The sequence below is a fragment of the Protobothrops mucrosquamatus genome, unplaced genomic scaffold, assembly GCF_001527695.2.
Source record: "Protobothrops mucrosquamatus isolate PMUCROS unplaced genomic scaffold, P.Mucros_1.0 scaffold_224, whole genome shotgun sequence".
NCBI lineage: Eukaryota > Metazoa > Chordata > Lepidosauria > Squamata > Viperidae > Protobothrops > Protobothrops mucrosquamatus.
In genome coordinates, this window is record NW_015386300.1 from 752,840 (window position 1) to 765,338 (window position 12,499).

Here is a 12,499-nt window from a genome sequence, read left to right on the forward strand (position 1 = left end):
AGCTTTGTGCACATATCAAAGTTTACACAGGCAGTCAATATTTATAGCATATCTAGGCATGCAGTTCAGCCAACAGTCATTGCTTTCCTATTCCTTCCATTTCTAAGGAATTTATAACAAGAAAGTTTAATAGTTTGGAATATTGCCTGTAGCTCATTATATTGAAAGTCAGTAATAAAAGTCAAATGTTTCATGGTGGTCCACTGTTTAATTTAATTGTTCCTTTAAAAATAACCAGGAAAATATAAATGTTATTAATCGTTAAAAAGTTGATGAATTTTCCCCAGCTTTTGAATTTATTTTTAATGCCATTCCTATAAGCATGAAAGAAATAAAAAAATAAAAGTAAGTCCAATGATACCAATGTTAATTAGAAATTGGAATTTCAGCATGATTTTTAAGATCTTGCTAAAAATGTTTTTTTTTTAAAAAAATTAATAATCTCTGTGGTGGGCACTTTTAAACCTATTTTGAATTATACTGTAGTAACAAAAAGGCAGTGGTTTCTCTAAAACAGGGAAAGATGGGGGGGAGGAGGGGGAGGAGGAGGAGTGGGTATTCTTTTAGTCCTAATAGAAGAAGGAACTATTTTCCATAAGCTAGAGATCTGTAAAATCAAAATCTTCCAGTTGCCAGACCATTTTCAGAAAAATTAAAAAAGAAAGTATGTAATGCTCATTCAGGAAGGCGACAACAAGCAGGATACTGAAATGGTAGCATGATTTCTCCTACTTAGAGGAGCCCCCTATGTAGTTATAATGCTATTAAACACATACCTTAGAATGGGACTGAATTTTCTGTATATTTTTATATAGGATAGGAATGATCTATAAAGTAAACTATTTCAGTTTGGATTATGCTGCACAGGTACCTTAAAACAGATCTCAGAAATACAAAGTTCCAAATACAGGGGGCTTTTCTCATATAAAGGTTTGGTAGTACATTTTCATTGACATAAATAATACATGTCCGTTTTTCAGACAAAGAATCTCTTTCATAAATTAGTCCTCTCGCACCACTAAATTGTTGCTCACTGATATAAAAGTGACTAACATAGGACAAACAAATGGAAGAAAATGCTATCCTAGAACACATATTAGAAAAATTTTTATATATTATTTTTATATTTATATATTACTTTTATGAAAAAAAAAAGTTTTGTTCCGTGACGGAAGCAAACCAAGTGTCTTTATTACTTTCAAGTTCCTTTGTGAAGTTCTTCCATTTTCATCTGCTAAATTGTCTTCTTTGTCACATTATGCCAGCTCAATGTCTCCTGCGTAGAGAGTGATGAGCAGGATTGCAGTGAACCCTGTGAGCAAGCCAGCATTTTGAATCAGGAAAAAAATGAGATCTGTTTTTCTTCCAGTTACTTTTTCTCGCAACATGTCGTTCATCTCTGGGAACTGGAGTTGCCATGGAAATAAAACCGCACACACAAAAAAAAGAGAGAAATAATTTTACAGTAAGTAAGTTTTGCCATCTAGTGGCAAATAGAATAGCATGATAGTATAATCAATTTTTAAAATGCATTCCTTTTTACTTTTATAGGGGTTTTTTTGTACATTACTGGTAAGATTGGTTATGATTTTTAAGTTGCAAGGAAAAAGGGTTTAATGATTTGGGGGATACACCCATCTTGGATAGTAGGACCAATTACCTCACCAAGACACAGACAAGAAAAAAGAAGCTATAGTTATTTTTAGTTCTCTATTCTTAGATTCTTAGGGACTTCCTCACCTATCCATCTTAGACAGAAAACATTTTATTGGTACCAAATGTAATTAATACTCATTTTGCTTGGGGCAACCTATCATGAATGAAGAGTTAAGCTGAGGTTCAAATCTAGCTGGAAAACCTGACAAGTTAAAATGTTACATAGGTAGAAAAAAAATAAAGCTGTTTCCTTGTAGACCTTTCATTACTCAGCTAGGCTAACATAAAAAAGTGCAGGATATGTTCCCTGTTTATAAGCAGTAGCTTCCCCTTCCAGTTTTGGTCAGTGGGTGGTTTTCTCCTTGGTATGTCTTTGAATAGGGTATTGTTTTCTGCTTGACTGTTGTCTAATGTTAATCCCTACTTATCTAGCTGTTGGCTGCTGGAGATTGTGTATAAGACTGTCCATGCAACATGTTCCAACAAAACGGATATCCATACAACTTTATCAACTCCATCCACTACAACACAACCAATACAATGTATGAAAAAAATAATATTACCTTGTCACAAGCATTTCAGAAACAAACAACAGACTATTGTCGCCAAGACTTCATAGTAGCACACAAATCAACTAAAGTCCTCCAAAACATCTTAAGTAAACCAAAAGACTTAATAGCCCAAAAATAAAGAAGTCATCTGCAACATACACTATAAGGCTATGCTGGCTGAGGAATTCTGGGAGCTGAAGTCCACAAGTCTTAAAGTTGTGAAGGTTGCAGACCCTTGCTCTAAGGACTATAACAGCCACTATTTAAGACAGATAGACAGAAGACTATCAAATCATATCCATGAACAACTAGCAGACAGAAAATACGATGAAAACTCCTTAATCTCACAACATGTGGACAAACTAAATCACAACTGGGGAACTGTGAATATCCCAGACCAAGTTAAATCTAAAAATAACATTCCTTCCTAAGGCTAAGAGAAAGTGACTAACCCAAGGTAACCCAGTTGGCTTTGTGCTTAAGGCAGGACTAGGACTCATGCCCTCCCAGTTTCTAGCCTGATGCCTTAACCACTACCCCAAACTGTTTCTCTCTGCTTATTTACCCACAATTAATCTGGGCTATGTCTTGATTCTTTTTTGCACGAGTATTTCTAGATCTTAACTTGCTAGAAATTGATATATGTTTTAACTAAAAGTATTCATCTGTTGAACTGTGGTTCCACTACCAATAGAAATACAACAGATGCTTTATGTACTTGGCAGCAAACAAATGTAGACATTTCTCATTCCTTACTGCATTTAATAAAGATAGGAATTTTTCAGTCCAGATTTGGTCAATCTAATGCTTCATTTAATTCCCAGAAGAATATTTCTCCAAAGATGTTACCTAACCAAGGATGGGAAACAAAGCACTTTGGACCACAGACAAGAAGAAAAGAATTCAGAAGTAAGTCAGACACAAATAGCAGCTATTGTATAGGACAGACATTTAGAATCAATTTTAGAATGCATTTTTTAAAGGCCAAGTATAACAGACAAAGACATCAGACCAACAACTTTACTAATGCTTTACCCATCATATGTAAGCATTTTAATGTGCAGAAAAAAATCTTGTGGCGGAACATTCAAAAGTATGAGACCATACAATCTCCGTTTTGACCCAGAGCTGAGAGATTACCTTGAATAATGAGATTAATGAGATTAATTCACCATGATCACCTAAGAGAAATGGTAGGGAAAGAGAGAGAGACAAGAACTCTTACAAATCCTACCTGTTTCTAGACAGAGAAGAACAAAGTGGGGTTCAGCAATAAATCAGGGTTCTGTATTGATTATTCACACATATTATTACATTTGGCTCAGACACAGTTCCGGTCTAGACACCTAAAGATAGAGAAATTGGAAAAGTAGATAGAAAAACCTATCACCTACTGTGCCATAAGTAGGCTTTCAAACAGGGGTCTATACATTATCTAAGATAGAAAGATGTCACAGAAAACAGCTTTAATTTCCAAGCTTGCTCTTTGCTCTCTGTAAAGATGAGAAACAGGTCATAAAATATACCAAACTGCCATATTTCCACTTTTTTTTCTGAACTACACTTACTCATTGTAACCCAAGAAACAAGGCACAAACATATCCTAGAATTCACTGTGCCAGCTATGATTATAGATGTGATCTATTCATGTCTCCTCTCTAAGTGGGTGGAATTCTATATCTCTACGAATAATTGTACATAGTTTTATTAAATTCTCTAGTTTTTAATACATTGATCTTTGGTTTCAGAATTTACACAGATAGAAGCATTAGCATGGCACATAATCCCAAATACTCCAAAAATTGTGAATGAATTGTAATGCATAATTTGATGGAATAAGAAAAATATTACATATATAGCGAATAGTTGCCTTAATGGCATTTAATTAATTTTTACTTAGCTATCTTTGTTTGTTTTTGTCCTAGATGTTTTGAAATGAAAATTGCTAGGATGTCACCACAGGTAAGACGGTAGTAAATTCTAGAACTATAGCTCTTGAAACCCATACAGACTGAATACTAAATCTATATACTTCCCCTTATTTCTTTCATGTTTTTCAAGCCATTGGCCTCATGTACACATGTAGAATTAGTCAATCTTCCATACAGAGTTTTCAGGAGCAGTTAGGTAACTTGGGGAGAACAGCTGTTTTAAGAATTAAGCAAAAAAGCAAGATAGAAGTTCCTTACTTTGTCTCATAGCAATAAATATTTCACCCTAGGTTTAGACAGACTTCACAAGGCGTTTATGCAATTTAACACCATGCTAGGTCACATCCAATATGTCCAGCTAGGAAAAATTGACATGAACTTGCCATTTCAATGTTTTTAATTTCCAGAATGAACTAGTTTCATGCTAATAGCATCAGTACTGTGATTTCTCTTAACACTGTCTCACAGATATAGTCTCTCATAAGCACACATTGTAATAACGCTAATGGTTAAGCCCATTTGTACTACAGTAAGACTATAAATATTGTTAAGTAGGTAGATATGTAGATAAGCTGTAGCAGAAACTCACCATATCTGCAAGGGAGATGTATAGAAACATGCCTCCAGCTAGTGCAAAAATGATGTTTGGAGCAAAGTTGTTGCCTAAAATTATGCCAAAAACTAGGCCAATATAACAGGAGCATGCTGATAAAAAATTGAAAAACAAGGCTTGCCTTGTGCTCATTCCTGCATTAAGAAGGATGACAAAATCCCCTAAAAAAAGAAATGGATGCCATTATGAGTACGTAACACAGTTATGATTTATACTTTCTCCAAGATGAATCAAAATACAGAGAGGCGGTCTGGTGTAATCCTTTAAAGGCATCCTTGATACTGGATGACTTTGGGCCAGTCGTTCTATCAGTCCTAGAATGGGAGTTGAAAAACGTCTATCTATCAATCTCCAGGACCAGCATGATAAATTACAGTCTGTAACCTTCAATGAAGAGGCTTTCATCTTGCAGTAGATTGATTCAGGATGATAATAATTCAAAATGGATTGGTAAAATGTATATGAAATGTATATGAAAACTATCATTTTCCCATTTAAATATAAAATATTTATGGATTAGGTCAGTGGTTGCGAACCTATGGCACGGGTGCCAGAGGCGGCACTCAGAGCCCTCTCTGTGGGCACGCACGCCATCGCCCCAGTCCTAGGCCTTCAGCTGGGTTTTATAAAACCTTTTCATTTTAGGCCTCCACCGCCATGTGCAAAGAAAAAGGTTCAATCAATCAGTCAATTTCAACTTCTCGGGGAAAAAAAAGATCTTGCAAAGTTGGAATTGATTGATTGAACTTTTTAGTCCCACCCAGTCTGCTGTTACCACCGCAGCCACGCCCACCCAATGGGCCACAACCACCCAATGGGCCACAACCACCCGGCACCTGACGATGCATAAGTAGGTTTTGGGTTGCAGTTTGGGCACTCGGTCTCTAAAAGGTTCGCCATCACTGGATTAGGTCTTGCTTGACAAGAAATTTCCTAAGACAGCTTATCCCAATCCTGATGCCCTTAGAGTTGGAATGCAGCTCCAGATTTCTGAATCATTATAGTTAAACGTTGAAAGCCATAATTTTTGGAAAAACTATAGTGGCTGCATTGGTTCTAGAACTCTGCCTCAGCTACGTACTTTAACCATTGAAATGGTGTAAAACATATTACCTAATTCATGAGGAAACTCTTCACATAAGATTGCTATAGATGTGCTAATTCCCTGAAGTAGGGAAAGTGTGAAAGAAGCCCCAATGGCCAATCCATCAATGAAGTTGTGCAAAGCATCGCTTAATGTGATCATCCAGGCAACTGTACCAATTTCGGACAGGGGAGGCCCACTGAAACATTTGCATGAAGTACTTTGCATTTCTTCTTTCTGCAACAACAAAAAACATGAGAGTTAGATCAAATACTTAAGTCACTGTAAGAAATGAAAGGATATGTAATTTAAAGTGTGCTTGTTTACTGATAAATAAGTCATGGAATCCAAAGTACAGGTAGTTCTCACTTAAAAACCGGTTACTTAGCTACCATTCAAAGTTATGACACATTGTTTCCCCCTTATAATCCAATTCCGGAGTTCCCACAATGGCGCGCGCACACACACACACACCATGATCACATGACCATATTTCAGATGCTCATCTTTACAGCTGGTTGCAGCATTGTGACCATGATTTATATTTTTTCAGCTGATTTCCAGCAAAAAGCGCCCATAAAAACAAAAAACTACCACCACAAAAACCTTATAAAATCAGGTTAATCATGTGGGTATTATGACTTATAACTGTCATAACTTATAATGGAAATTCTAGGCTTCATTACAATCATAAGGATTACCTATAATCATTCTCCACATACAGCAAATATTTCTTTTACAAGCACAGCATCATGAGGTCAAATTCACTTTTGATCTAGATCACAGTTGTTCTGTTTTCTCTGCAGTAAACTGCCCAAAGGAACTGGATTATCTAAAGAACTACAAAACAGGATGGATCCTAATGCCACCAGGTTTCCAGTGCTTTTATACATTTGATTCAGAAGACCATAATGTGTTGGATTCATCTTCTAACAGGCTTATCATGGACAGCATGACACCATTTTGCAAATTTTTAAAATAGGTATCAGATAATACATCAAATAATACATTTTCCTCAAAAAAGCAACTGAGCTACAGGGTAATCAATCAATGAAAAGTAATCAGAAATGAACCTGATAGAGTAGGGTTAATTTTCAGCAATAAGATAGGACTCTTTTATTCCTTTAAGCATATTATGCTGTAGCAACTTTTCTGAAAGGGTTATATTTCATATTGTTAACAACTGGAAACTCTTTCCAAGCAGCAGGGACTTTTGGAGGTGAAGCCCCTGTATTTTTTTGTCAGCCAATTAAATCTTGTCTATCTCCCTCCAAAACCTGACAGGACTATTTAAAGCAGTGTTTCTCAACCTTGACAATTTTAAGGCATGTGGATTTCAACTCCCAGAATTCCACAGCCAGCAATGCTGGCTGTGGAATTCTGGGAGTTGAAGTCCACATGCCTTAAAATTGTCAAGGTTGAGAAACACTGATTTAAAGTTTCACATAGCTTAATAAACCAAACCACAAAGGATAGCTTTCCCTTTAGGACTGTGATTTCAGAGTCAGCACAATTGTTGGATAGAAGTTACTGTTCACCTATTAATCATGCCACCTAACTTCAATAGGAAAAGTCTGGAATCCCTGGTATTTTAGGTAAACAAACTAACAAAGGAAAGAACACTCTTCACGAATTCATGTGATTTTGGGATGGCTAAGTTGAAAAAAACCCTGTCAGTTTAAAGAAATAATCCGGTGCACTTTTAAAATATGGTTAATAAGATTATTCATTATTATGGTAGTTTATTTATAACAATCAATAAAAAATAAGTAAGATCATGGGAGAATACACCAAATTTCACATACAGTACAAAACAACCATCTTGTATTGTTATGATCAGTCATCCAGTCAACCGGATGTGGATCTCATGGCCAGACTGGATTTGATATTTTTATCCTCCTGTGGGGTCCAAGCCTCAAAAAAAACAAAAAAAAGGTTTGCATGGCTAGCAGCTGCCTTGCAAAGGGCCAGACAGGATGTGTCTCATCAACAGTGGGAGGAAGAAGGCAGCAGAGGTCATCTGGGAATGGCAAGGGCAGTGAAGCACAGGGTGGCAAGGCTGACAGAGTGCAGGTGGCCAAGAGGGCAGAGTGGGGGGAAGGAGAGATAGGCAGAAGGGGGGAATTGAAGTGCCCTTCAGTCATAAGTGCAAGTGCGACATCAAGCACCCAATTTTTGACCATGTGACCATGGGAGCACTACAATGGCCATAACTTCAGGGACTGATATAAGAACCTTTTGTTCAGTGCCACTGTAACTTTGAACTGTGACATAGTTAACCAAGGACTACTTGTATGAATATTTAGCAGACATTTTATTACTAGACTTTTTATTATTGATGAACTGCATTGAAAAAATTGGATAATTTTGCAAATACTATCTAAGTTTCAGTTGGTGCATTGGAAATGCAAAATTAGGTAAATTACAAACTGGTTTTTTTACCACTGATTAATATAGCTCTACTCGGACAATAAAATTCCCGGAGACGCCATTTAAAGAACAATTTCAACATTTCAAAAATTACAGCCAATTTACTCATCAAAGTAAAAATAAAAAAATTAATTGATGTCTGACTTAATTTCCTATACCATTCTTTTTTCTTTAATCTTCTTAACTTTCAGTAATTAACAAGAAGGATTCTGAAAGAATCCATTAGAACACAAATCTTCTTGAAGCCACCTGAAAATTATTGAAAGTGGCCAACCAATAATAAATAATAAAAAGAAAACTTTATTAATAATATTAAACATCTGCCTATCCCAGGTCCTTAGGAAGGATTTGATATGTAGATAAAAATGCCAGCTGTAGTCTAAATATTTGTGTGACTATAATAATAGTAATAATATTTGCCACAATACTTATAACACTCTCAAACAGCACCTGCCTATCCCTAATCCTAGGGAAGGACTTTATGGGTGGATAAAAATGTCAAATCCAGTCTAAATATCTGCTGACTGTGTGGCCAATCATAAAATTTCTTAACACTACCTTTGTTTTAAGGCAGAAGGGAAAGTTTACAATATTGTCCTTTTTCAACCAAATCAAACATTAAAGCTTTCCAGTCTGAGCAACCATGAATCTTGTATAAACATTACATAAGATGTTAAAGGTTACAGTTTCAACTATGAATGGAATTTAAGTTTACGTGACTGTTGGAAATATTGACAGAGAGCTAAACTAACACTTCAGAAACCTAAAAGAAAGAGAAAGGATACCACCCTAAAAGTTAATTCTATTGTTATATTAACAGGACTTGCCTAAAGTCAAACAGGGACCTTAAAGTCAATGTTTAAAGTCAATGAGAAAATCTTATGAACCTGCAGATTCTCCCAACATAATCTAATATCAGCTTCCTGGTTATGCCTAATATTACTATATAGCTGTATATGCCCTAGTCAAAGGCAGAATCAGTTTCAGGGGAACGCTTTGATGGGCAAACCCAGAAAAGAGAACCCACCCCAACAGACTCTTACCTCCAATTTACATGGCATACCCAAAGGGATTATGAATAGCTACACATTTCTCAGTTTATTTGTTTTACATGTTCCACTGAGTGGAACGTGGGATATCATTTCCAATTACGTCAGATTCTTGGAATCAGTACTGGCCAAGCCCAGCTTTTACCTGAGCAGCTGCCAGATACTGTCTAGTCTACATAACTCCATAGTGTGGTATATTCAGTAGGCAGGAATGATGAAGTATGAACATATGAACCATTTTTAAACAAAGTTGAAAAAGACATGAATTGGAAAACTGCCAAAGGTTAATAAGAAATATATATATAAATGTGGAGTGAACGATAAACGTAAATTCAATTTTAAAACTATTATCAACAAAGAAAAGATCAGCAATCCGCTCTTTGCTGGAAATGCTGTGATAAACCGGCAAGACATGTTCATTCATACCTGTCCAGAAATCACACTGACATTATCGAAACCCAAGTTTCCATTAGCTTCTGCTACTGCTGGATTTGCATAGCACATGGTTCCATTAACTGGTTTGATTGATTCTGCAGGAGCAGGAGGCGCAGAACACCTTTCAGGAAGTTTCAGTTCTTCGGATTCAAAATGGCTGTGACCCATCTAAAAGGGAACCAGATGAAACAATTCAGGAAGGAATCAATGGACTTCAATGAAAAGATAGCTTTAGAAATAGAAGAGACAGAGAGAGAGAGAGAGAGAGAGAGAGAGAGAGAGAGAGAGAGAGAGAGAGAGAGAGAGAGAGAGAGATCTTATCCAAATGCACTTTTTTCCAATACATATGAAAATAGCTGCTTACTGTACTACAAATATAAATGTACAGTAAATATATCTCGATGTGAGAAATTTGGCATACTTAGCCAAAAGTGCACATCCTGGGTCTGAGGAACACATATGACTCTTGAAAGCCTTATGTACAATCTTCAGAACCCTCCAAAAGTTACCACAAAATTGTTGTTTATAATGGGACAGAAAGGAAAACCATTCAATACCTTGCAGAAAATCACATCCTGTACTTAATGTATGTGATTAAATGAAAATGAAATATAATTGTAAATTAAATCCAAATTAGCTTTTGACCTGGCCCTTTTTTTAACAGATCCATGCATGGTTAGTGTATAACATTAATATAGTAGATCAAAATGTTTTTTGTCTTTTCAACCTACATGTCACACATCAATGGCATTTCCCTTCCAATCTCATTCTGGCTGGAGAGAAAGAACTAGCTTCTACTCAGTCTCTGCTTCTCTATAATGAACTGGATTGAGTGAGATCTATTGTCTGATGTGGTCTTTGGTTAAAACACAGCATCAGGTTGGGGTTTTTTTTGCTACTTTTGACACACTTAAATAAACTTAATCATCTCTAGCAGTGAAAAACAGCCCTTTAATTCAATCCTGCTACCCAACTCACCTGACTATGGGTTTTCAATAACATTTTAAGAACTCTTTCCACAAAGAATAAGATGTAGAATCCACCAAAAACTGCAACTGCTTTGTCAACGTAGTTATCTACTTTGGGATCAAATCCAAAGGCCTAGAACAAAAATATTAATAATAATTCCATATCATTTGATATTTCTGTATTCTTTTTTTCATTAACAGTATTCACTTTTTCATTATATTCATTCAGTAAATTTAACCCGAATTTACTTTATACTGTAACTCACCTAAACTAAATCATATATATGTCACCATTTGATAGGCCTGTCCCATAAAAATGGTTGCCTGTTCTATATTTAAATATCTACTCCAAACTGATTTTTTAATCAATCTTGCCAAGTAATTAATCCACAAAATGTACATGTGGGTCACAATGAATGCTGAACAGGATAATTTGGAAATAAATTGCAGTAGCCAATTCTTATTACATTTCACCTCTCCTGTGGACTTTGGGAGTGCTGTGGAAATCAGGAGATTCAGGCAGTTCAAATAAAAATTTATTCAAGGTTGAACTGTCTACAAGAATCTGAACAATTAACAGTCAAGAGAAATTAGTAGGAGTTAAAGGAATTCAAGGTGGACTCATGATGCGTTTGACCCCTCCCTCCAGCTCAGCCTGGTCACCTCCTATATGGACTCTATTCGTCCAACATGCTTAACCAGTTCAGCCACTAACCCAATCAATTTTTCTTACCAATGGTTCTGGCAACACATATCATCATTTGACAAATAAAAAACTTCCCTTCTTCTTTCCAGGAAATACCTGAACAATCTTACCAAAGCTTCATGACATCACCAACCCCTTTTCCCTTGGCAGACAACCACAGACATGCCTTGGTGACTGTATGTTAATCAATGTTTTCAAATTATGTTCTATTTGCCAGGCCACTGCCAATGGACATATGATATTAATATGTTCTCCCTTCCACTTCCTGTCAGAATGGTAATTCATCTTTTTTAGATGGGGAATAGTGGTTCAACTCTAATCTATCCCCTTAAAGGAGTTTATGGTTGGAGGAAATGGAGAAGAAAGGGAATGACTACAAAGGTGTAATATTGAAGAGCATCTTTCTGGATGCTCAGTCTTAAGGGAAAACATAGAATATGGTTATATTCCCACCATTTTTGTCTACCTTTTCCTTACCTCTGGAATAAGTTGAAAAATTGCATTAGAGAAGAGTGTTCCAATGGCCAAACCTACGAAGTACGTTAAAATCTTAGGGAAATAGTCCTTCTTTAAAAGAGGCGTTAAAACGAATCCAAGAAGTGACGCAAGGCTGATTATAGTCACAGCAAGGAACCCAAAGCCCCAAACTGTAAAAAGAAAAAAAAATCATGACTTAGCTCATTTACTGACCATTCAAAGTTACAACACCACTGAAAAAAGTGACTTATGACCATTTTTCACACTTACAACCGTTGCAGCATCCTCATGGTCACATGATCAAAATTCAGATGGCAACTGACTCGTATTTATGATGGTTGCTGTGTCCCAGCATCATGTGATCACTTTTTAACCTTTTGACAAGCAAAGTCAATGGGGAAACCAGATTCACTTAACAATTGTGTTACTAGCTTAACAACTGCAGTGATTCATAACAACTGTGGCAAGAAAAGTCATAAAATGGGACAAAACTGACTTAACAAATGTCTCACTTAGCAACAGAAATGTTGGACTCAATTGTGTCTATAAGTCAAGGACTACCTGTAATATTAGTAAGTTTGGCAGAAAAATTACAGAAA

At 36.1% G+C, this 12,499-nt stretch overlaps 1 protein-coding gene across 1 annotated transcript in view; it reads right to left on the bottom strand.

Moving 5' to 3' along the window:
* Positions 1 to 669: 669 nt before the first annotated feature.
* SLC39A8 (solute carrier family 39 member 8) overlaps positions 670 to 12,499 on the bottom strand; it is a 25,062-nt gene continuing 13,232 nt past the window's right edge. Inside the window, exons 3-8 of the mRNA XM_015828359.1 lie at positions 11,901 to 12,070; positions 10,728 to 10,850; positions 9,741 to 9,917; positions 5,865 to 6,072; positions 4,728 to 4,912; positions 670 to 1,406 (exon numbers count right to left, since the gene is read on the bottom strand). Of these exons, the coding sequence (XP_015683845.1) occupies positions 1,257 to 1,406; positions 4,728 to 4,912; positions 5,865 to 6,072; positions 9,741 to 9,917; positions 10,728 to 10,850; positions 11,901 to 12,070 (1,013 nt within the window). The 3' untranslated portion in view covers positions 670 to 1,256. The remainder of the gene's footprint in view (positions 1,407 to 4,727; positions 4,913 to 5,864; positions 6,073 to 9,740; positions 9,918 to 10,727; positions 10,851 to 11,900; positions 12,071 to 12,499) is intronic.